The sequence below is a fragment of the Salminus brasiliensis genome, chromosome 17 (assembly GCF_030463535.1).
Source record: "Salminus brasiliensis chromosome 17, fSalBra1.hap2, whole genome shotgun sequence".
In the NCBI taxonomy this organism is placed as follows: domain Eukaryota; kingdom Metazoa; phylum Chordata; class Actinopteri; order Characiformes; family Bryconidae; genus Salminus; species Salminus brasiliensis.
Genome location: NC_132894.1, coordinates 36611534 through 36636786, shown reverse-complemented (window position 1 = coordinate 36636786; position 25253 = coordinate 36611534). Strand labels below are relative to the sequence as shown.

Here is a 25253-nt window from a genome sequence, read left to right as displayed (position 1 = left end):
CACTTGTGATCCGCTTTAGGAAATGAATTGGATTTGCACAGCCGCGTGAACGCAGCATCAGGTCAAACTACTGAGTCTGACTCAAGTCCAAATCACTGCTCCATGTACAAATCACAGTGTGAAAAAAACGCTGTGTTTTCGGCACCGCCGCCGTGTGCCAGTGCTCTTATGAGGCGTGTAACCCAGACTACATGACAATGCTCTGAAATTAGGCCTGCAGGAGTAGAGAGCAGCATGATTAATGGGATCCTACAGGGACAAGGCCCTGGAGGGAAGCAGATTGGAGTACCTGTGCTTATAAAAAGCCTTCAGGGTCCCGGGGGTGGCGGCTAGATGGAGAGAGACGCTGATCGTGTTGGAGAGGGTGGAATGGGACACGAGGAAAAAGGCAGCGGGCTCACAGTCTTAACTGACAGCTCTCAATAAATTATTTGTTGCTTGTGTACTGTATGTGCATGCACAGCTCTGAGCACATGCACATGACGATTATTCTAGATGAATAATACAAACACTGCTCACTGCAATATTAAACCTAATAAAAGCATGCACAAAAATACCCATGGCTCAGAAGGACTTTTTGTGAATGCTTCTAAATGTATTAATAAGTAGTTATTTGTTCAGCATTATGTATTCATTTCATTTAAATGTAATATTTATTCTTTTTTGTTATTGACATTTTTTGCAGGCTTTTAAATACAAAATTGAACCAGTACATTTTTTTAATAATAAGATATTTAATAATTTAACAATTAATAAGATAAATAAAATAAAATATTTTTTTGTCATTTACTTTTGCTCCTAAATTAAATACTGAAATGAGTCACATTTAATTCATTTTGTTTCATTATTTGTGTATGCTTTAAAAATAAAATTAAAATAAGGCATTATTAATTATTGTTTAGTTTGTGTGCATGCTTTTAAATATATAATCAGTATAATTGAAAACTGTATTTTACAATTGATATTTTAAAATATTACAGATTTGAACCATTATTAAATATCAAGTATTTAAAAATAATATATTTGCATGCTGTAAGTAATTTGTTATATTACTAAATAATAATAATAATAATGTTGTTGAGTATTTTTTATGATTTTCCTTTAAAATCATAAATGTCATATTCCCACTGGGAAGCTGATTGTAATTTTAGTTTATTTTTTAATATTATATGTAATATATATATTTTGTAATATTGTGCATTTTTCTTGTAGTTTAAATTACATTTAAAACTAAAGATCTGAAGCGTTTGGGGGTCACCTATAGACCAGGAGTTCCCGATCTCGCCAGTAGGGGGATGTCATCTTTTTTTAAAAACACCAACAAATCCTCAAACGTTTGACTCTGAGCTTGTAAACCTGCAGAAAACGATGGACTGCAGATGTTCTTCAGACGTCTGAAGATCGGCTCTGGTCTTCACAGCGACTCTGAGCCTCAGGGTTGGTTTGCTCCCGCACGCCCACCCCCACCCCTCCGCGCAGTGGTACAGTCCGGGCTGCTCCAGCCCTCAGCAGCTCTGGAGCGCTCAGAGCGGAGCAGCTGGAGTTTGGAGAGGCTGCTGAGACCCTCCTGATACCAAATGGCTCTGATTACGGTGCTCCTGCTGCCCCTCTTCACGGCCAGCGCAGGTAAGGACGAGCCTTCTGCAGTAGAGGCAGGGTGGGAACGTGCGCGAGGTGAATATTAGGATTGATATCGAGGTTATTGGGGGGTTTAGGGGGTCGTTAGTGAGTCTGAACGCGCTGCATTTTGACGCACTGATGATTAGCCAACCTGTGGCAGGTGTGTCGGGGCTATTTTTAGGGGGTGGGGGTCAGATGGTGCTGAACGAGCGTGGGGATGGTGCGCGCGAGGTGGGATCTATTGAGCGTGCCTGAGTTTCTACAGGAGCGCGCGCGTCAGGTGGCACTTTTACATTTACTGAGTGTTTATTAATATTAATAAGGTGATGCTGATGAACTTAATTCCCTTAACTTTTAACCTCCTGCTTTCTGTATTTTATCCAGTCTGTATTAAATCCCACAGGCTGCGTGGTTCAGTCCCACAACCAGTGTGAATTCATTCATTTATTTTATGAATTAATATTTTCACAGTGGGGTTAATAGACTATATAGACATATACACAGGCATGCATGTCTTCTGTATTAAATAATATCCCATAAATAAGCCCTTCAAAGGCTGTTACTAGGGATGCATCGATATGGGAATTGTGGTCCAGTTTTAATATCCAATATTGTTGCGTATCTGCAGATGGTGACACCTAAGCATTTCTAAACCCATCTGGACCTCCTGCTCTTCTGCAGTTCAATAACAACATCAGCTCGTATCAGCCTCAGATATCTGAACATCTGTCCGATGTGGATAATTATGTATAAGTGATTATTATGATTCCTGTTATGTGTGGATCAGATTCTGATGGCCTAATGGAGCTGTTAGAAGTGCTCACCCTCTTGATGTTACGGGTTAGTTACCGTTTCTATCTCGGTTTTCAGTTGTAGGATTTGGAATAGACCCAGATTTACAGATCGACATCATCGCCGAACTGGACTTGGAAAATGCCACTTATGGACTAAGACAGACCGCCGGCCTGCACAACAACAGCAAAGCCTTCACGTTTCGAGGTAAGACTCCAGCCATGCTCCTCTTCAGATGTTGGCTAGTTCTTCATGCTGGTGCCGGGTGGGCTGTTGGTTCTGCTGGAACTGCTAAAATGAGCACAGAGCTGTTGCCTTATGTATCTGAAGTCTTTGCTATGGGCCGAGCTGTGCTGCTGTAGCGGTTTGTTGAAGAATTTAAATGATTTAATGGTAAAAATGTAATAACACATTTCCACGATGCATCATGATTGATCACAGATTCAGTCGATCATTAGAGACCTGTTTGGTATCTGACTCATGCTTCTTTAGTTTACTTGAGCATGGACAGACCTTATTCAGATATCCAATCCTTATAACCCCCTGCTTTGTAGTGCACGTTCAAACTGGAGCGCAGTGCGCGGACTGATACTGCACACTGTGCTGAGGCGAAAGGGGTTCCGGTCAGGGGCGCTGCCATATGGGGGTGAGTTAGGGCGGTTCTAGAGGCCCAAAATATGTGTTAATTGAGTATTTTGCCATAATTGTTGGGGGAGTTGTGGGGCCCGGTTTAATATCTCATCATGGGGCCCAAAATGGTTCTGGTTCCTCTAGTGTTCGGCAGTGTTGGAGAGGTCTTTGTTGTAAAGTAAGTCCCGCCAGTCTAAACCACATCTATTCACCAAACTAATGAAGATTTGGTGGAGCTCTGAGAGGCGGGCTGAGAGATGAAGGGTTTTGGGGGCGTGTCTACAGAGATGAGTAAATTGGTGACAATCTGAGTTCAGTGTTTGTTAGCAACATTAGCCTAGCATCTTCTGCTGTAAACTAAAGAAGCTCATGTCAGATACCGAGCGTGACTTGGCTGATCGACTGAATCTGGGTTCAGAGATCAATCATGTACTTTGATTTGTCATTAATTTGTCATAACAGAAAGCACTGGTAGTGCCAGATTTACCAAGCAAATCCGAGTAAACAGCTCTAATAAATCTTGTGGTAACGAAACATGCAGTCAGATTTCATAAGAAAAAAAAGCAAATTATTGATCACGATAATGATCAGTCAAATTGCCATTGTAGTCATTAGTGTGAAAGCATGCATATTAATGTGTGTCGGTTCTAAAACGTGCTGCACGCCTGGGTTACTTGTGCGCCGCCTCTCTCACGGTTGTGTGAGCTTCCTGTGGTGCAGTGTGGAGCTACATCCACATGGTTGTAATACAAACCACCCAGAGGTGGCATGATCACACCATCTGCCGGGTGCTAAGCCACCGTGGCTCGTGGGTGCAGCGTCTGATCGTCTTATCACTTTTAATTGGTATCCACCAACAGCTGTTCATGAGACCCTGACTCTGTTGCAGAACCATGATCCGATTTGCCTCTCTTTGTCGAAAACCTTCAAACCGTCTCTGGCCAGCAGCGCTGTGCGGCGCTGGGGTTTGAGTGGAGCTTTGCTTTGTGACGATCCGATTTTCACAGAGAATTCAGCACAGTATTCCTGTACGAGTGTGAAGGGTAACGGTCAGAACTTCTAGAACACTGAATCTTTAACTGACTCTTTTAGAGCCCTTATAGAGGATTACTCATGCTCTAGATCAGCTCATTATGACATCAGTGTTTTATAAATTGAGATTTTTTTCAATTATTCATTTATAACATCAAACAAAGTCAGGACTCATTTTCTTCTGAAAATGGTTCTTTAAGGGTTCTTTAGTAAAAGAAGTGCTTATATACAGAACCGTGATAGAGCTTCTGGTTTATGCCGAACATTTATGCCGCATTTATTAGTAATATAATTAGTGTCAACTACTGTCATGATGACTCTAGTTCATATTAGTGTAAAACCCTGTAATATCACTCTGCCTCCTCCGTCCACATGCTTCTTTACCTTTCAGTGATGGCTCTGTATCTCTCAGCTTGTCCAGAAGTGCATATGTAAAGCATCCGTTTCTTTTAGGGGGTTTTAAACCGTGCATTACACTTTTCAACTGTAGGGGGAGCCCAGGCGCAAGAAATACCATAGTACCATCTACATACGTACTGGATAAGGGTTCTTTTATTTCCACAATAGTGGAACCTTCTTTTAAAAGGTTCTATAGAGAACCATCAACAAGACCCTTTTTATGGATACAAAGATTGATTTGTACAGAACCATTTTAATCATTCAAATGGTTCGAGAGTCAATGACTTCCTCTATATGGTTATTTAAAGAAGCTTTAAAAAATTCAATGTAGCAGCAAATATAAGAGTAGTTTTAAGACAAAGAGCTCTTAACAGTATATACAGTATATGGTGGTGTATTTACAGTATATATATATATATATATATATTTATATTTAACCATGGTGTTCATAGCGCCACCTGTTGTACTCAAGGTCTCATTTCTCAGAAGGTAAATAAAGGAGTTGAGGATCTGCAGCGTGGAGCTATTTTACAGTGGAACCTGAAAACAGACCATAATAAAGGAAACGCTCTGTTTTATCAGCGGGCGAACCGCTCACCTTTTTCTGTTTTTAAACCAGCCCTGAAGAAGCCACCCAGAACCGAGTGGAGGCTAATGCTAACACACACATGCTATAGAAATGTCACTGTGTGGCTGTATTATTGTACAAAGATCCGATCGGGGGTAAAATAACCTGATCCTCCAGGGTTTTTTAGTTTTTTGTTCTTGAGCACACCTCCATTTATCCAGTCTGATCTTGTATTGTGAAATGTTCACCTGGCTGATTTTCTCCTTGGGCGCGTACGATTTGACCTTCTTATGCCGGATTTGGACCACGGCGAAATAATGATGCGGCAAATGATCCCATTCTGTCTGAACACAGAAATTTGAGCAGATAAGGCTGCAGAAATATGATTCAGGATAGTACTCAGACCCTGCCGGAGGTTTAGAGGTTTAGACTCAGTCGGACGTGGAGCTTTCGTTCATTATTCACTCGTTTAATGAGCTCTCCTCACTGTGCCATAATGGGAAAGTACTCGATGTGACATTATGGTAACTTGTTGATGCATCACCAACACATTACTTGAGACAGGCACTCTAAAATTTAAATGGGTTTCTAACACAGTAATGGCCTTATTGTAACTGTAGTGTAATAGTCATAACGTCATGGTTAAATATAGCCTTTAATTGCTGGAGATTTTGTTCAGTCCAGCCCCTCTAACGCTTTTCTGGGTCGCCTATATGTCTGAGGATACGGTCCCAGTATCGGTTTTTGATGATCTGTATCTTAAACAACCGTTTCACCTCTACATTTGAAGCCAATTGGCACAACTTTAGCCTATCTGAGCATTGACTGAATCTGAGACACTCCCCTGCTGAAAAAACAGCATGGCCAGCTGAAGGTGGTTGAGCTGGTTGACCAGCTCAGGGTATATTTTGGTGGTTTGAGTTTGATGGTTCATCTGGTCTACAAGCATGATCAGCCTGACCAAGCCAGACCACTAGTATGGCCAAGCTTGACCAAGCTGGTTAACCATCATGACAAAAATCAAATGCAACACATACTAAGCTGGTCAAGGGCTGGTTGACCAGCTAGCTTGCCAGTATAGGATGTATATGTTTTTGCTTGGATGGCCAGCATTTTTAACCATCAAAGACCAGCTTAGATCATCTAGGACCATCTGAAACCAGCTCCCAGCAAAATCTGGTCTTGAACTGGATCTTTCTGCAGGGTAGATGGCCCTAAATGAGCTTGATTGCTGTGGGAGAAGGATGCTTTCAAAATGCAACAAATGTTGAAGTGGATGGTTCTCGAAATAAAAGAGCCAGTATGAAGAGAAAATGAGCCAGTTTAGGGAACTTAGCCAGTGGTTAACAGGCACTTTGTAGCTGACCAAACACACCTAGCACTGAATTAGCAGTCATACGCAGTCGTGCCTTTGGGATGTGGACGCTAATATCAGCCTAATTTGTGAGATGTTAGAATGTGAAGCAACTGAAGTTGGCGTTAATTGGGCTCTCCGTAACACAAGGCTGAAGTGGGCAGTTCTTAAAACAGAGCAAGGTTCAGGAAACCTGACGGGAATATGAATGAATTTAGTCAACGTTAATCAGGCGCTCTGTAGCTAGCCGAACCGCGCTAGCCATGGATTAGCGATGTGAGTTGATGACTTTGTGCTAAAGACGTTAGTATTCATGGTGCAGCCGAAAGATCAAAGGTCAACGGGCATTTCCCATACTAGAATAGGCAGTTTGGGTCCATTTGAAGAAATTTAACCAACACTAAGCCGACACTTCATACACTACATGTCCAAATGTTTGTGGACACCCCTTGTAATGAATGCATTCAGCTACTTTAAGCTGCACCCGTTGCTGACACTGATGTGCAAATGCACACACAGCTTGTCTAGTCCCTGTAGAGAAGAAGTACTGCCAATAGAATAGGACTCTCTGGAGCAGATCCACATCATGACCCTATTGGCTCCATGCTGCCTAATGCCAGGCGTGGGCTAGAGGGGTATAAAGCCCCCCGGCATTGAGGAGCTGTGGAGCAGTGGAAGAACTCTCTGGAATGATGGTGGAGGAGCTCCATCCAGTACTTTTGGGAAGAGGTGAGGATTTGGGGATGAGGTGTACCATGTTCAGTCTGGTCTGGTCAGATCAGGTCACTGTTAGAATGGTCAAAGCAGAACAAGATCCAGGTCCTCAGTATCATGATAACAATTAATGTAGGGCTGTTAATGGCGGTGGTGCTTACCTTTCCAGCAGCGTACGATTTGTTGTGATTCGATTCGTTTTGGGGGAAACACAACACTCATCTGTCACTTTACAGGTTTAATCAAAGAACACCTCAGCTGAATTAAGGACATTGATTACCTTTATCCATCGGAGCAAATTCAATCAAGTGAACTTTCAGTTACTTTGAGACTCTGTTTACTAATAAGATGAGGTTCGATACCTTATTACTGGAGTGAAATCTCGTCTGGAATGTCACTCGGGTGTACACTGATCAACCATAACATTAGCACCACCTGCCTAATATTGAGTAGATCCCCGTTGTACTGCCACAACCAATCTGACCATTCAAAGCATGGACTCCACAAGACCTCAGAAGGTATGATGTGGTATTTGGCACCAAGGCTTACATTAACAGCAGATCCTTTAGGTCCTGTGAGCTTTGGGCACCTATGACCTTGTTGCCACCCTGTCCTTTCTTCGAGTACATTTGGTAGGGATTGACCACTGCATACCCAGAGGGAACACCCCACAAGGGGTCACTCTGGATAAGAGCGTCTGCAAAATGCCTTAAATGTAAATGTAAAATTTCTACCCAATATATGCATATATCCAATAAATGGTTGGTGTGGCGCAACAGATAACATCACTTCCTGTGAGTAAGGTACCACACCTTGCTGGAGACTGGGGTTCGATTCCCGCTCTGGGTGGTTATGCTGCGCTACACCAATAAGAGTCCTTGGGCAAGACTCCTAACACTGCATTGGGCCACCTCTGTAATACCAGTAACCTTTTAAGTTGCTCTGGATAAGAGCGTCAGCTAAATGCAGTAAATGTACATGTAAATATGCACCCCTTGACAGGAGGCACTGTAGATGAAGATAATCAGTGTTGTTCACTTCACCTGTCAGTGGTGCTAATGTTGTGGCTGATCAGTGTATATTTCCCCTGCATATGAATGTGTGGTCTTATGTGATGAGGAGGAGGATGTTATTTCTATTGAGTTAAAAGTGCTTCAGGCATCAGAGCCCTCAAGAGTATATGAATAAGAAGAAGAATTTCCATCCTCAGATGTCATGAACTATCATCTGCACATTTCTGTATCTTTCTCTATCATTACTGTATATTTTGCTTGACCCCTGGACTCGCTATACCACTTCAAGTCCTGAGCCATCAGAGAGCCGCCCATTTCTCGCTCCTGTCAGCTAAATATAACTCCTTCTGTTGTCTCTGTTGTTACAGAATAATAAGCTTTAGGATGTTTTTGTCCATGATGATGTTTTTAGGGTCTTGGTTCATCTTACTGGATCTTTGTTTAGGGAGTTTAGAGATGGTGTATCCATGTGGATGGACATGGACAGATGGGTTATGTCTGAATATGAATAAATGAATATGGATGACTTGCAGGAAAATGACGAGACACCCATATTCACCATTAGTGTGGAACACATGGAATTTGGCCTCTGCCTTTAACCCAACCGTGCAGTGAACACACACATACACACCAGTGACGGTGATAGCAGGTGCCCGGGGCAGTGGGCAGAGGGCGGGTGAAATGCCTAAACCTGGTGCTCAGTAGCCACCACTGGGTTGGGTAAAGCTGTGGATGGGGATGGATATGAGGGGGTATGTATGGATGGGTATGGCTTTATTAATCAGTCCAGTCTGAATACTTCAGATTTCCTGAGAAGGTGTTAGATGGAGGTGGGTGGGTTTGTATGAGGCTGTGTGTGTGTGTGTGTGTGTGTGTGTGTGTGTGTGTGTGTGTCAGAGAGAACTCTGCAGGCTGTAGTCGAGGCGTGGAGGAGTCGGCCAGGCCTCGTTAATGCAGCTCCGGTGCTGGGTGACCTTTCAGCAGTCTCGCATTAAGCAGCCTGTGCTTTTTTATGAGTGTTGACCGCTTTCTCAGCCTGAGCGTTTTGTGGAGGTGGGAGGGAAGCTCTGTTTAGGGTGTAATGCTGTGTCATGAACCTGGGCTTTCAGGCTATAAAGCTGGTAATACAACGTTATTCTCCTGTAGCACAAAGTGGAACTGGAGATTACAGCTGAAACAATCAAGAACATGAATGATCGAGTAATGCAAGATTGTATCTGTGTTCTCTGAGCTGATGCTCAGTGTTAAGGTCCTTTCACTGGACTGGCATAGTAAGGCTCTGACCTAATATCACTGCATGGTAAATCCGGTATCACAGTTGGTTGGAGTAGAACTGTGTGTACGTGCGAATCCGTTGCCTCCACTTTCTGCTGCCGAAGAGGGCAAGTCAGAAACGCTCTCCAGATATCAGGGCCTGAGCGTTGCTGAGAGAACAGCAGAGAGTGGCTTGTGTACTGTAATGTAATTATAATAACGTAATTATTATTGACAATTATTTTGACATGCCTACCCACAATGCAATGCAAAACGGAAAGGGAGAAACTACTTCCTTTTGAAGAAAATGACCGACTGGTGCATGGCGACTGCATAGCAACGCTATCACCTCTCACTATCTGCCAAACCTGCACTATTAAGATTAGTACATACACTATATGTCCAAATATTTGTGGACACCCTTTTTAATGAATGCATTTGCTTATTTAAGTTGCACCCATTACTGGCTAGAGGGGTATAAAGCCCCCCAGCATTGAGCTGTGGAGCAGTGGAATGATGGTGGTGGAGCTCCATCCAGTACTTTTGGAGGTGAGGTGGGGGATCATCCTGACTTCACTTATGCTCTTGTGGCTGAATGCAATCAAATCCTCACAGCAGTGCTACTTCAAAATCTAGTAGAAAGCCTTCTTCTCTGGACAGTAGAGACAGTTACTCAGACAAAAGCTGAATGGTTTTAGAAGGAACAATGAATGAGCAGGTGTCCTAATACTTTTGTCCATATACTGTATGTTGGCATAGCAACCCTTTATCACGTATAGGTCATATACCCTGTAGTATCAGTGCGTCGGATGCAGTTGGGACACAGCCGAGCTCAGATGGACCCCTGGCTAATCTACTCAGGCCCTCGCTGGAAATGTGAGCCCTCATGAAAATGGGCTGCGTCCAGTGTTTGAATTATTTCTGCTCATTAAGGTTTCGCTGTATTGTTCTTCATTGATCCTCCGCTGGGGCAGAATGCATGCAGTTGTGTGTAACCGTGCTGCAGCTGGGCTTTTATTGAACGCTTAAAACTGATGGTTAGTGGTGGACTGGGGTTTGTCTCATAACAGTTTCATTGATCGCATGTTATTGAAAGGAGCTTTAGTTTGCTCAGTGAATGTGAATCTTGTCTCGCATTGATTGTTTAATTCCTCGGCAGCGAGCCTGGATGGAGACGTTCGGGAGCTTATCCCATTAGAAACGATATTTTAAGAGGAGTTTAGGTTCCTTCTGGTGCCTCTCCATCCTCCTGTGGGTAGGGCTGGTGTGGAGGGAGGTTTGATGGGGTCTAACTGTCTGAATCATGCTTCGGCTCGGTCTAGTTAGTGCTCTTTTGTGGCGCACGTCTGTAGAGCCTTTTCATTCTTGTAAACTCGTGCATCCTATTACAGCTCCCTAAAGCAGGAATATTGATTTTCCTTTCTGGCTGCACTTTTCGGGCAATGCTTACTTCAGTCCACCGAGGATTTTTGCGTCTCTGTCAGATGCATGGTCTTTAGTCCTGTTCAATCTGGGTTACCCAGATAGCAGACGGTTCTGGGCCAAATATGGCCCATTTAAGGCACCTACAGGTCAGAAATGGCAACAGCAAGTGTGTTGTGGGTGAAAACCTTCCTATATGTCGCACTTAAAGGAGCGGTTCAGTAAAAAATGAGCCATGTTTTACTGTGCTTTGATTTACTGGGGTGTCGAATACGATCACCCAATGTAGTGCACTACATGATCTTAGAGGCTTGTGGTCGTCCCCCCCAAACCCCGAGCTGAGGGTTGTGTTGGCCTGTGTTTGATGATCACTGAACCCAACCCAACTCGCCCCAGCCCTAGAGACGGCGCCTGTGCTCCACGCAGCAGACGCCATCAAACCAGCGGCCTAAATCCCATCCCCCAGAGCAATGGAAGCCATCAAACTGCTCATATTTTATTTATGATCGGTGCAGCAGGCCAGCTGTGGAGGATCTGACAGCAGTCAGCCTTTCAGGAATCAGAGAAGAACACGACTCCTGAAGCGCTCAATCAGACACACAGGCTGAGCAGACTGGAGAGGGGGGTGTGGGGTGGGGGGGTTTCTCTATCGCTGCTATTGTATCAAATCAAGACGGGAAAGTAATCAAAAAGTTGGAGTGGGAGACTGTTCTCGGCTAACTCGCGTGGAGTTCAGTCATTTAGGAGAGCGGATTTGAGTTTTTGTGTCTGCTACATAACGCCGCAGAGCTGAAATTAGGAGGAGAGCGGGTGCAGAGCTGCTCGCAGGGTGGCAGATGTGTTTGTGTTTGTGATTAAACAGTGACTGAGAGCGAGGAGACGGAAGCTCTTAAATGCATGTGGTCCTGCACAGTGTTCCCACGGCTGAACCGCTGTGGGTTCCCTTCTGGAAGAAGCGCCGCCACAGGAGAGGCTGTAGCATCACAGTACTAATCCAAATGTTTCCACTTTTAATTGTAAAATGGGTGGGGCTAAAACACTGAAGGCTGAATGGTTGGGGCTAAAACACTGCAGGCTGAATGGGTGGGGCTAAAATGGCACAGGCTGAATGGGTGGAGCTGAAACTGGCGTAGGCTAACTAGTTGGTGCTACAACTGCTGCAGGCTGAATGGGTGGGGCTGAAACTGCTGCAGGCAAAATGGGTGGGGCTGAAACAGCCGGAGGCGGAGTGTGTGGGCCTGAAACTGCAGTAGGTGGAATGGGTGGGGCTGAAACTGCTGTAGGTGGAATGGGTGGGTCTGAAACTGCTGTAGGTGGAATGGGTGGGTCTGAAACTGCCGTAAGTGGAATGGGTGGGGCTCATACTGCTGCAGGCTGAATGGGTGGAGCTGAAACACCTGTAGGCTAAATGGGTGGAGCTAGACACTGCTATATCCTGTTGAATCGAGCTAAACGAGCCGTAATGCCGCTCTCATGAGATCAGGCCTGTTCTGCTCTACGTTATGTGGCGTGTTGAGCATCAGGGACGCGCTGGTGCTTTATGTTATATTAGGAATAACAGCATTGCAGACACAACATGCAGCAGCAGAATCTCTACAGGAAAATGGAAAATTGTCTTTAGGTACTTCTAAAAGCTTCTTCATTATCAGTTTGGCTCCAAATGTTTGTCATGCACTGTGAATGAAGGAGTCGCTGGAATGAATCACACTGTCATTTCTGTAATTGGACGTCCTGCTGAGCGGAAATGTGGAGCGAGACAAGACGGCTTATTTCTGCGTCTGGCAGGAGCTGTAACCGGGAAGCATCTTTAAGGAAAGCGTCACCTTGCTGTGGAGTGTTTTGTTAGAAGATGAGGCAGCTCATGTGAATGAGTAGGGGTGTTACCATGTGATCCAGTGGTTCAGAACTGGGCTCGATCCAGGTCTGTCGATCCAGAGGCTGCATGAGCAGTCCTTCAAGGTTTTCTGCCATTCGCCATGAACACACGGCTTCTCACCTTAAAGAACCAACAGGTGGCACTGCAGCTGATGTTGGTTAGATGTTAACTGCAATAGTTGGTGATGGTCAGATGTCAGCTAGTCTAGCAGATGTTGGTTGGATGTCAGATAGTCTGTCTGACTGTGGCTACATGGTAATTAGATGTCATGTACTCTATCTGACCTTGGCTAGATGTTGTACTACCTGCTGATGCTGTTAGCTAAGCTGGAGTTAGCTAGATGTGAACCATTTTAGCTGATGTTGGCTGAATGTTGTTGGCTAGATATGAACTACTTAAGTTGACATTAGCTAGTTATTAACTATACTGCTCTCGCAAGCTATATGTAGAGCTGGGCAATATGGTAAAAATATTGTATCACGATATTTAAAGAGATTTTCACGATATTCAGGATAGACGTCCATCTAAACACTCTCCCATATTTATTACAGTGATTTTTTATTGTGCTGCATTTTATCCATTTAATCCAGACTAATTACACAGTTTATAATGAAACATGCAGCTGGTCCATCTTATTTAAGCACTGATCATATCCTTGATATGCTTAAAAAAGCCTATTGTGTATCACGATAAGAAAATGTATCACAATACGATAAAATATTGTCATATTGCCCAGCTCTAGCTAGAGGTTATCTGCTGTAGCTGATCTTGGCTAGACGTCTTGCCAAAATATGATTATATGGGATGTATTAAAACAGTTTTCAACCAGTACTTTGATCACATAGAGTCCAAAAACTGGATCAGGACATTCCTAGTATTGCATCATTTTCACTTAAATGAGCTCAAACACCTGCTGTTTGGGTTCTAGTGCCGGGTCAGGTTTGGGTTGGGTTATATAGAACACATGATGGTAGAGGAAGGCATGCATAATGTCTTTGTCCCTGCTGATCTCATTAAAAGTCTTTTCTCTTCTCTGTCTGGTGACCCCCTGAGCTCCGTATGCTCTTTACCTTTGTCTTTGTCTCAGTGCAGTCATGCTTGGGTCTTGAGCCAGCGTCCTGCTTCTAGAGCAACTGCTTCAGCGGTGACATCCCAGCTGGAGGTAAAGGAGAAAATGTCAGTAAACACACCTTTATGTCGCTGCTTGCTCCCTCGCCAGTGCGTCATACCAGCGTTTTCTACATGGCGATACACTTCCCTTTGCGCTGATATTCTCTGTATAATGATCTGTTCTGAACTACAGAACTGGGTTTCTGTGCGGGTGTATGACTTATGACTTGCTCTGAGAAATCTGTCACAATTGATCTCCCCCCACGAGTGGCCAACGTCGTCAGCGTCGTCAGCGTCGTGACTAACGAGCCAATTTCAAGGGAATATCCTTTCTCAAATATGCATGAACATCAGTGAAGATTAAATCACTCATGTAAGATTTGGCGGTTCTAGTTAGAATTTAATAACACCCCCCACCCCCCCCAACCGCCCCTCCAGAGTGGCTCTTTCTATCATGTAGCGAATGGGACACCCATAATAAAATGTTATGTCAGTCATGTCAGTGGTAATGGCGGTTATCATTATACATGCTAAATATTCTGCATGTAGATTAGTAATTAGTTAAACGCTGACTTTAGCATGGCTATGTCCCTCATACACACTCTCTCTGTCTCTCTCTCTGTCCTCGGGCCTAACTTGTTATCTGTGGGAGGGAAATTATGCCAGGCACGGCTAATCTCTGCGGCAGTAGAAGTGCTGGTGGAAATTAGCGGGCGAAAACCCCATTACATACCAATTAAATCTGATTTATTTAGCAGGCGCACAAACACGATATGAAACGTATACAAATATGTTCGGTGTTCACATCTAATCTCACAACCGTACCCCTAAAGAATTACCCAGCCTGCATCTTTTATGAAGCTATTTGTCCTGATTGAGGCTGCGTCTGTATCGTATCAAGGTATAATTGTGCTCCGTTTACTGCAGTTTTCATCCGGAGCGCCGTTTCCCCCTCTGGCTGGTGCCGGCTCTCCTCGTCTGTGTTCTCTTAAACTGTGTGTATTAAGAAAAAACATGTACACACTCAACTGTAAAAAGGTACCATGAGATATTGTGCGAGTGCTCCCTGAGGAGTGATTGAGCTTAAAGACTCAGTAGGGTTTAAAGTAGTGGCTGTGATTTTGTGCATAATCTGTGCATGGCTGATATTTGCAGTACCTGATTATGCAGTTTATGTACATGTCTAGGCAGAGAGGCAATTAAGCGAACACTTCAATTTACATGCAAAACAGTTACTCTGATTAAACAACACCACAACATGTCTTACTTGGAATATTGCAATATTCCGGCAGATATCTGAATATTTATGGGTGGGAAAATTAGCCGCTTTGCTTGCGTTGCAGTCGGTTGCCTAATTGAAATGTATGAAGCAAAAGACTGAAAGCCATGGCTTGTCCCTGTGTGGATTAATGGAGTCTGTTAGAGAGATAATGTTCAGCGCATCATTAAGTCATGAAGACATGCTTTTTATTTTAGTAACTGATATTATGAGCAGTTCTGAGCTGTGCCTTCTGCTGATAAATGCATCAAAGTTGCTTTGGATGTGGAAGTGGATTTACACATGAATAGAAATGTCTTAGTTTTAGTTTGGGTCCGAATATGTGTTCCTGAATAGCTGAGCGAGTAAAAGATGACCTGATCTCTAAAAGTCATGAAATGTTTAGATATATTTTAAGCAGGATTTCTTTGTTTATTTCCATCTTTGGCTGTTTTAAAATAACAAAAAAGAAAAAGGGCCTGAAGCAAAGGTTTGGGCAGAAGTGAGGACCCTTCCATTGAGCTCAGAACTGTGGAGGTGCTGCTGCAGAGTACAACAGTACACCAGCGCTCCAGTCCAAAAAAGTCCTCCTGAAGGCCTTCAGCAGTCAAACACTTGTTCTGATTTGCTTTTCCAGCAATCCTACAAGAAGTTCTCTCTGAAAGTTCTCTCGGTCTTCCAGACCTGAAGTTGACCTCCACCGCTCCTGTTAACCTCCATTTCTTAATTCCATTAGGAACCGAGGAACCGGCTCCTGATAAACACTCTGCTGTGTTCTTCTGGTCTTCTCCTGCTTTGTGGGCATCGGTTATGTTAATGTTCACAGAGCTCAGGAGCTGCTTGGAGAAACCCACGGCTGCTGATTGTTGGGACGAGGTTTGAGGGTCTGAGTTTTTATTAAGCATTGACGTTTTGCTGAACAAGCTGAAGAAAGACTCAGAAGTTGAGAGCTCAAATTTCTTGGGGTGCCCAAACCTTTGCACGGTGCTCCTTTCATTTTATCACTCTAAAATTACAAAAAAAATCAAATAACCCACTGATCCTGGTTCAACTTTGTGCTTTTTGGAAATCTGCCGATCTCGCCTCTACTCACTTACCTGTTCATAATAAAACTGGCATTTTGACCAGGGGTGCAAAAACTTTCTCTGTGTATGTGTGTGTTCACCTCAGCATGATTAGGTGGAACTAAATGAGTGGACCCATGTATGTTGTTTTTTATGATAAAGCACAAACAATGAATTAGTAGCAGTGAAGCATGAAGCAGCTCAATCTGTGCAGTTCTAGCTGTCCAGTTCAGTCCAGTTCAGTCCGGTTCATTAATCTGAGATGTTCGCCAGTTTGAGTCCACCTGGTTGGTGGTGATGGTGTTTTCTTGGTGTGTGTGAAACTCCTGTTTTAGCTGCAGGAATGTTTTCTCGGACTCTGTAAGGATGTAAGCTCAGCTCCGTTTACTTCGCCTCCCGTGACTTCTCAAGGTTTTCAGCCCTGGGAATCTGAAGCAGAATTCAGAATTGTCATCAACTTCCAGGCTGTGATGCTCAGTCACCAACTGTTTATCGGTGCGTGATCAAAGATGAGCGAGATTAACGGGGGCGGTTCTTGGATTTATTTTCATGAGGTAGCTGAGGAGGATACAAAAGGCAATTACACAGTGGACTTGAGTGGGAAAATGTACTGCATGTGTGGTGGAATCCAAGAAAATGGCCATTTCCAAATGAGCAGGCCAATGAATCAGCGTATACAAGAGTCAGTAAATATTTTGTGATCCTTCTGGTCTTGCAAAGCAGGGCCTCAGCCTTGCATCATGAGTAAAGGCCGAAAAGGAAAAACTAAATGACACTGAAATGTGCTGTACTGCTCAGAACGACTTATTAAAGGCAGTGAGGCACAGTTCAGAGAGACAGGAATGTAACGTTTACCCCAGAACCCTGAAATTGAGGCATTCATGTAACAGAACTGATTTTAAAAATGATTCCTTCACTTTCATCATGAGACCTGAGCTGGAGACTGGAGACCATCTGGAGAATAGAGTAACAGATTAAAGATTTTCTTATGTTTACAACATCATGAAATGAATGTGCTGCTAATTGGCCCACACTCCAACAAGAAGGATTGATTCAATAGGAGGGTTGAAACTTATAGTGGGAAGGAATTAAGCTACTGGTAGAAAGAATTGAAGCTATGGTAGGAAGAGTTGAAGCTTTAGTAGAAAGGGTTGAAGTTATGGTAGGACAAGTTGAAGCTATGGTAGGAAGCATTGAAGCTATGGTAGGAAGGGTTGAAGCTTTCAGTAGGAAGGGTTGAAGCAATGGTAGGAAGGATTGAAGCTTTCAGTAGGAAGGGTTGAAGCTATGGTAGGAAGGATTAAAGCTATGGTAAGAAGGGTTGAAGCTTTCAGTAGGAAGGGTTGAAGCTATGGTAGGAAGGATTAAAGCTATGGTAAGAAGGGTTGAAGCTTTCAGTAGGAAGGGTTGAAGCTATGGTAGGAAGGATTAAAGCTATGGTAAGAAGGGTTGAAGCTTTCAGTAGGAAGGGTTGAAGCTATGGTAGGAAGGATTAAAGCTATGGTTAGAAGGGTTGTAGCTTTTTGTAGGTATGACCTAAGATTTTTGTGTGTAGTATTGAAGCTACTTGTAGAAAGGATTGAAGCTACAGAATGTCGGAAACATTAAAGGTTTCTGTATGTAGGATTAAATCTTTCAGTATTAAGGATTGAAACTGTTAATAGCTCACAGCTAGCTGGATGGTAAACACGGAGCGAGTGATCATCCTGAAACAGTATTTTGCATGGCTACAGCTGTGGATGGAATTATGGTTCACTGCGAGTTTAAGCTGCTTTGAGAAAGCCAGACTTTCACAGAATGTAGCCCAGGAGCACTTTGCTCCAAAGCCAGTGACGGCAGAATGCTACAAGTTCCACAAAAAAATCCGACACAAAGGCGAGCCAGTTGCAGCCCACGCAGCTGAACTGAAAGTTTTCAGAGCGTTGTCAGTTTGGTGAAGAACTGAGTGATGTGTTAAGAAACTGAATAATGAATGAGGAGGCAGATCTGACATTTAAGAGGGCTGTTGAAATCGCTGTCTTTGTGAAAACTGCCGTCAGAGATGCAATTGAGCTGCAGTCGAGAGCGAAAGTGAGCGTCAACAACCCTGCGATGACACCTAAACACACAATTACAGGGCAGTTCGGCTCGTCACCTGCGTGGGAGCTAATGACGCTGGCAGCAGCCCAACGCAGAGTCGGAGGTGAAACGGGAGACGGTGCAGCGGCGTCCGGGGTGGAGCTGTTCTGGAGCGGTCAGGGGAATGTGACGGTACTTATCGTAGCATGACCTCGATCATTTTTGCTGACCTCGATCAGCCTTTCTGTTTACCAGCGTGTTTGTTTGCGTAAGAATGAGCTTCATCAGAGTTTTATTAAGTCACTGTTCACTTACCTGCTCTCTGCTGGAGGCGGGGCTTAAGTCTGCGAACAGCAGCGCCATCTATCGTGTAGGAAAGAAGCGCTGAGTGTGCAGAAACCAATGCATCAGTACCAGCGCCTCCATACACCCAGAGCAGACTGCCACAAGTGAAGACATGAAGGAGAGGAGAGCCCATTGACATGAATGAGACAGTACCATTTCTTTTTATTTTGGAATTTAAATATTAAAAAAGTTAAAATATCTAAAAAGTCTAAATATTAAAATAAATACAATTTATTTATAACAAGTTCACTGCTTGTCCAAGGTTGTAACTGCATTAATACACTGTTACTATTATTATTAGTATTAATATTATTGTATTATATAATAATAACTATATAATTATATATAATATAATTATTAGTTATTTCAGGGACAATACACTGATCAGCCATAACATTACTACTACCTGCCTAATGTTAAGTATGTCCCCCTTGTGCCACCACAGCAGATCTGACCATTCAAAGCATGGACTCCACAAGAACTCTGAAGGTGTGCTGTGGTATCTGGACATTAGCAGCATGTAGGTTGAGAGATGAGGCCTCAGAGAACAGTAATGAGCCAGTAATGAGCCACTGGTTGTCCTGCCTTGGAGCTCTTTTGGTAGGGACTGACCACTGCTTACCGGGAACACTTACCTTAGTGTGGCCAATCTTTCACGAAGGTTAAAAACCTGGTGGGGTCAGAAGCTTTGCTCTCATGTTGACCTGGTTGCAGGGACTTGCCACCTGGCTTCTACACAGTTACATCACACACCATGAAAGATGGCAGTGAATGGCATAATGGCTTTTGTGGCATGGTCACTCACGGCTGTGGAAGAGAAATAGCCACAGATAACCTTAATGCCCAGCCAGTGCCTTTTCTCATAACCGACCACCAGCAGCAATCTCCATTTCCTGTCCATAGACAGGAATGCTGCAGCTCCACGATTGCAGAGATGGGCTTTGTTTCTGGGAGGCATAGATACAAGATTCTAAAGGACACACACACACACACACACACACACACACACACACACACAGGCATGCAAATGCTGGTGGCACGCCTGGCTTACCACTGGAAGGGAAAATGCCTGTGAAAGCCACAAATGCTTCAAATCGAAAGCCTTTCTGTCACAGCTGAAACGATTCAAAGAGAAACCAGGAGATGCTGTCACTGGTGCTCTGCTGCACAGAATGACTCGAATGCACAAGAGAACCCACATTTTGGCCTGTGCTTCTGATGCTAAAATTAACTTAATGTTGACATGGCTTGCATCATGTGGGACATTGAGAGTTATCAGACCAGCCAGTCTCATCATTTACGAGAGCAACACGCTGGTTCTTCAAAGGATGCCACAGAAGAATCACTTCTGGTCCCATATTGAGCCGTGTCTGTAATTGATACATGTGAATGTGAGGAGTCTTTAAACTCGTGAAGAACCAGCTAACCATAGGGACCATCAAGAGAAGGGGGCAGTTGTGGTTAAAAGGTTAGAGAAGTGTGACCAGAAGGTTGCAAGACGTGACCAAGAGACGCCCCGGGTGTCTCAGCGCTTTGACCACAACCCTCCTCTTTCTTCGGCTGTGGTTTGCAGACACGGCCCTCAGGAGATGAGGCGTTGGGAGTGAAGGGAGCGGATGGAGAATTTTGAGCCGCATGCAGTGGACGTGTACTGTTAGTGTCCCATCCTTCCCCCACCTAGAGAGAGAGAGAGAGGACAGTTATGCTCTCTGGGACTGCTGGACATGGATTGCTGTGGGAGAGCTGGGTGACGTGGCCTTAAATCCGGATCATGATCAGTTGAACATTTTGCCTCAATGAATGATTGTAGAAGATGCTGGAGTTGCTCAGTTGGCTTGGTGTTCGAGCTCTCCTCCATGTTACTTCCGTGTTTCAGACTGGATGAGGTGTTTTTACAGGACACACAGTGGGGAAAGTACTACCATCATTTTAAAATAAATAAATAAATATATAAATATATATATATATATATATATGTATATATTAACAAAATAAAAAAATTGGAATAGTCGAATGTGCAAGATCTGCGACCTCCCAAGAACCAACACCACTTAATTACTGTTCTCAATTTCATCCACTTGTTTTTGTTGATCTTGCGTCTCTTTCGATATGAAAAGGTCATGAACCAACAAACATCTGTAGAGCTTTGTCCTAAACTAGCACTCTGAGAGATGGTTGGCTGTTCAGTTGCCTCTTGTTATTGTTGCTATTTTTACTGTGATAAAATGAGCATTCCCCAAACTCCGAAATAAGACCATGGTGATCTGGAGCCCACTTTGATGTTTGTTATGTAACCCATTGGAACAAGTGTGCCGCATACCGAAAACTGAGAGTAGCTGAGCCTCAAAGCAGCGAGCTGTTCGTCAAGGTTGCCAGAGGAGAAAATCGCGTTAGTGTTCATTAGGAAGTGTTACATAAGTGACCGTCACCCGCCAGATCGTCGATAGCAAACTTTCTCCACCCCTTTGCTCCTTCCAAGCTGGAGGAGGTCATCTGCGAGCAGAGCTTCAGAAGAGGAGGAGGAGGTCTTTATCTGCGCTGGTGAATGTGTTTAGCTGGGGGTTATTTGCTAGAGAACCATCTCTCTGTCAATGCCGAACCATTACTCCGATGACTTCCCCCCCGACAACTGTGCTGCCATAAAGTGCATTCTTTTGCGTCTGGCTTTGAGGATGCCTGCATCGCCCGAGGTGTTGAGTTGGGAAGCCCGTGGAGGTTTATCAAGCCCTCGTTATGCGTTTCTCCGGGCCTCTGAAAGAGAGGGGGGGGGGGGGGGGGGGGGAGAGAGGAAGTTGTTTGTCAAAAAAAGCACGAGGAACATCTGGAGAGCCACTGATTTTAATAATTCATCCCCAGTCTTCATAATCAGCAATGCTGAGATTATGAATGCAGAGCCTCCCCCAAGACATGGTCCTGTAGGAGAGATCCGGAGGCAGGACATGGTGGAGATGCATACAAACATGTGGCTGAGTGTGTGTGTGTGTGTGTGTGTTTCTCTACTACTGGAAATGTGTGTTTTGGCAGTCTGAGCCAGATTAAAAGGCCTTTCAAATTTTAATGTTTATTTTGTAACCTTGTAACTCCTGCAGTTTGATGTGAGTATGAGCCGAAAGTCGGTGGTTCAGCCCCTTCCATATGACTGTATCGATCATATATACAGTATGTTTATATATACGTGTGTGTGTGTGTGTGTGTGTGTGTGTGTAGGTTCAGCTCCTCTCCTCAGGACCATTGGCTCTTCTTCATACAGCTCGCAGGTTCTTGTTCTGCTGCTGCTTTTGCTCATTAAGGTCTTCTTTTGTTGGCTGAAGGTTCTTTTGCAGTTGAATGAGAGGAGCTACTATCAGAGCACCAGCCAGCACCTCTATGGATGGGTCAAAGGGTGAAACTAGGGCAATGAGGAACACTGATAATTAATTGCATGAATGCATTATTAAAACTCATTTTGATATATTTTATGGTTTTATGGTTAGTCCTTACTCGAGGCCACAGTCAGAAGAGCATGCTAGTGATGTGCCTTATTGCAGTGCTGTTGCGAAAGCCTTAGCAGTCGCTGTAGCCAAGAAAAAGCTATTCCTGATTGAGTCTTTCCTGTGATCTGATTATCTGAGCTCCACTCCAGCTGTTTAATTTCAAAGATTACAGGTCTAGGCCGGGTTGGGAGCTCTGGATTCCTGCACAGTTTGGTGATAGCAAGTAAAATCATCTCAGATCAAGTTGAAATAGCTATTTATGTAATGTAATAAGGTCTCTGAAGTTGCTACTCCTTCAGCTTGTCCAGAAATGCATGTGTAAAGTGTTTCTTTTAGGGCTCAAAATGCGAGTTCCACTTCCTGACTGTAGGGGGAGCCCAGAAGAACCAAATACCAATTCTTTCAAAATACTGCTTAAACCAAGATTGTCCAACTTGCTCCTAAACACTTTTATGTATTTTAAAAATTCTGTCTACTTAAATTTGTCTTTTTCAGATCCTTGCAGTAACATGGTTATTAGAATTAAACAATACATATTTCATATTAAATAAAATATTCAAATAAGTTGAGATGGTTTCACTTTACCGTGTATCATTTTTTTTGTGGTGTAGACGTGACGAGTGTGTCTGATTGGCCCAGTGTGAAGAGCTGAGTTGGTGTCTGAGGGATTGAGTTATTGCTCTATGAAGGCTCAGCTGGAGAGCTTTGTTCATCCTCTCTGTTCTGGTCTTCAGCAGCAGTAAGTGGAGGTGACTGTACTGATCTGAAGGGCTTCATCAGTTCAGACTAATCGCTGCAGCCCTACTGGAGAGTTTTCCTTACAGCATAATCACTGCTGTACACACACACACCTCTGTACACACACTGCTGTGGTTCATCATGACTGAGCTTATCAGTCTCACCCTGACACCTGAAGATGCTAATAGCTCTCAATTGGGTCGTTGTTGTTGTTGTTTAATGATGATGAATAAATACCAGAACTTTCTTCTGGAAGCAGCTCTGTAAGCTCCTTAAGCAGCAGTGGATTAGTTCAGTTTCAGAAATGCTGCCAGATGTGCAGATGAAGGCGCTGGTTTGGCACAACCACCCCCACCCACCCCTACTCCAGCAACTGGCATTTGCTGGTTCTAGGGCAGCACTGAGACCAGCCTGGCATAGAAACCAGTGCTGCTGGAAACCAGTCTGGCTTACTTGGCTTGCAGGCAAAGGAGTGTATGTGTATATGTGTATATGTGTGTGTGTGTGTGTGTGTGTGTGTGTGTGTGTGTGATTTAAATTTTAAAAAGTTGGGGGTGGGGTTAGCCTTTGATCTATTTTTACAAATGGGTTCTTCAGGGGTTCTTAGTGAGTTGTTTGGTTCTGTGTTTTGTAGACTCTGTCCGCTCAGTGTAGCTCAGTGGTTCTTTAGCAAATTCCCTGGTTCTGAGCTGGTGAATGTGTGAGGGATCGGTAAAGGGGTTCTCATTGTTTACTTTGGAGGTCAGTAGCAGTGTGAGAAACTACCTCCACCATGTTTGGAAGCTGTACGTTCTCTCTCTGTGAGAGAGATCACTGCTCTCACTGTGATCTATTACAGCAGATGGAGGTTGGGTTGAAAAACACTCTTGCTCTGATCTGGGAACAGGTCAGGAACAGGTTCCACATCACTTCATTTATTAGGATGCAGAAGGAATTCAGGGATCCTGGTCTGCAGTGTTGCTGTGAGGGGTTTGATGAACAGAGCCCAGTGGAAGCTGAAGGGCAGGCGGGGAGCTGCGGGTGCTGGTCAGTACAGTAGCTGAGTTTACAGTACAGATGGAGCGCTGGTGGTCTGTAGTACTCAACCCCCACCCACAGAGCATGCTCAGGGACCACTGGCTGACATTTATACTGAAGGAGAAGGTTATTAAGAGAGATGTGAGAGTGTGTGGCAGGAGGGAGTGTGTGTGTGTGTGTGTGTGTGTGTGTGCGCGCACATGTGCACCAATGAAGGAGAGCAACCACACTGTAAGCTATCTCTGTGAGTGTCCTTCACCTTGACCTTATCAACTAGACTGAGCTTAACATCCTGACTGCTCTTACTGTGTGTGTGTGTGTGTGTGTGTGTCTGTGTGTGTGTGTGTGTCTCATTTGGTTTTGAACATTTCTCCAAGACACAGCTCATTGATTTGCATACAAATAAATATTATTATTAGTATTATTATTATTAATAATAATAGCTGGTGGTGGTGGTGACATGAGTGTGTGTGAGTGTGTGTGAGTGTGTGTGTGTCGACTGAACTGTGGTGTGTTGATGTTGTGGCTGATTGACCAAAGCTAAAGAGGAGAAATTGGCAGAGGTCTCAGTTCCCCCGGGAAAACCAGTCTGTTCCGTTTGGCTGACTGACAGGTGTGTGTGTGTGTGTGTGTGTGTGTGTGTGTGTGTGTGTGTGTGTGTGTGTCTTGGGGAGAGAGAAATTATTATTAATCACAAACTCTCTTTAATTTCTGTTAATCTCAATCTCTTTATGATCAGCGGCCGCAGAAACTGAGCTGCCAAATTCCTGGATAGATCAGCAGGTAATCAGCCGGCGTCGCTTCAGAGCTGCAGCAGCTTCTCTTAACTCTGTCTGTCTCTCTTAGCCCTCACTCAGCTACCCTGCATGCAATGTGTGGACAAAAGTATTGGGACACCTGCTCACTCATTGCTTCTTCTGAAATCAAGTTATTATTAGAGCTGATCCTGCTTCTGTTGGAGTAACTGTCTCTACTGTCCAGAGAAGAAGACTTTCTACTAGATTCTGGAGCAGCATTGCTGTGAGGATTTGATTGCATTAGCCAACAAGAGCATTAGTGAGGTCAGGATGTTGGATGATGATCAACACCCCACCTCATCATCCCCAACTCCCCAACTCATCCCTATCTTTGATTGATCAGCTTGGCCATGCTGGTGATTGAGCTGGTCTTACTGGTGATCAGCTTGGCCATGCTGGTGATTGAGCTGGTCTTACTGGTGATGGTCATGTTAATCAATTACCTTGATCCACTCCTCAAACTCTGAGGAAAACAAACTCTTTGCTGGTCAACAAGCCAAGCAGGTGAACCGTGTGACTAAAGGAGGAGATCAGATCAAACAGCAGATGTTGTGTTTAGATCTTAAAGAGTTAAAGTTGAGTCTGAATTTGGAAAATTAGCTGCAGAACTGCCCAAACTGACCGTCCCTCTCCTGTTGCTCAGGTCAGTCTTTAGTTATTATATTATATTATTATATCATATAACCCCCCCCCTCTGAAACACACTCTGAAGCTGCATG

General features: G+C 44.0%; 1 protein-coding gene across 1 annotated transcript in view; it reads left to right on the top strand.

Annotated features, from left to right (window-relative positions):
- Positions 1 to 1540: 1540 nt before the first annotated feature.
- Positions 1541 to 25253, top strand: part of LOC140537688 (protein kinase C-binding protein NELL1-like) — a 211444-nt gene continuing 187731 nt past the window's right edge. The window contains exons 1-2 of the mRNA XM_072659862.1: positions 1541 to 1626; positions 2491 to 2619. Coding sequence (XP_072515963.1) covers positions 1578 to 1626; positions 2491 to 2619 — 178 coding nt within the window. The 5' untranslated portion in view covers positions 1541 to 1577. The remainder of the gene's footprint in view (positions 1627 to 2490; positions 2620 to 25253) is intronic.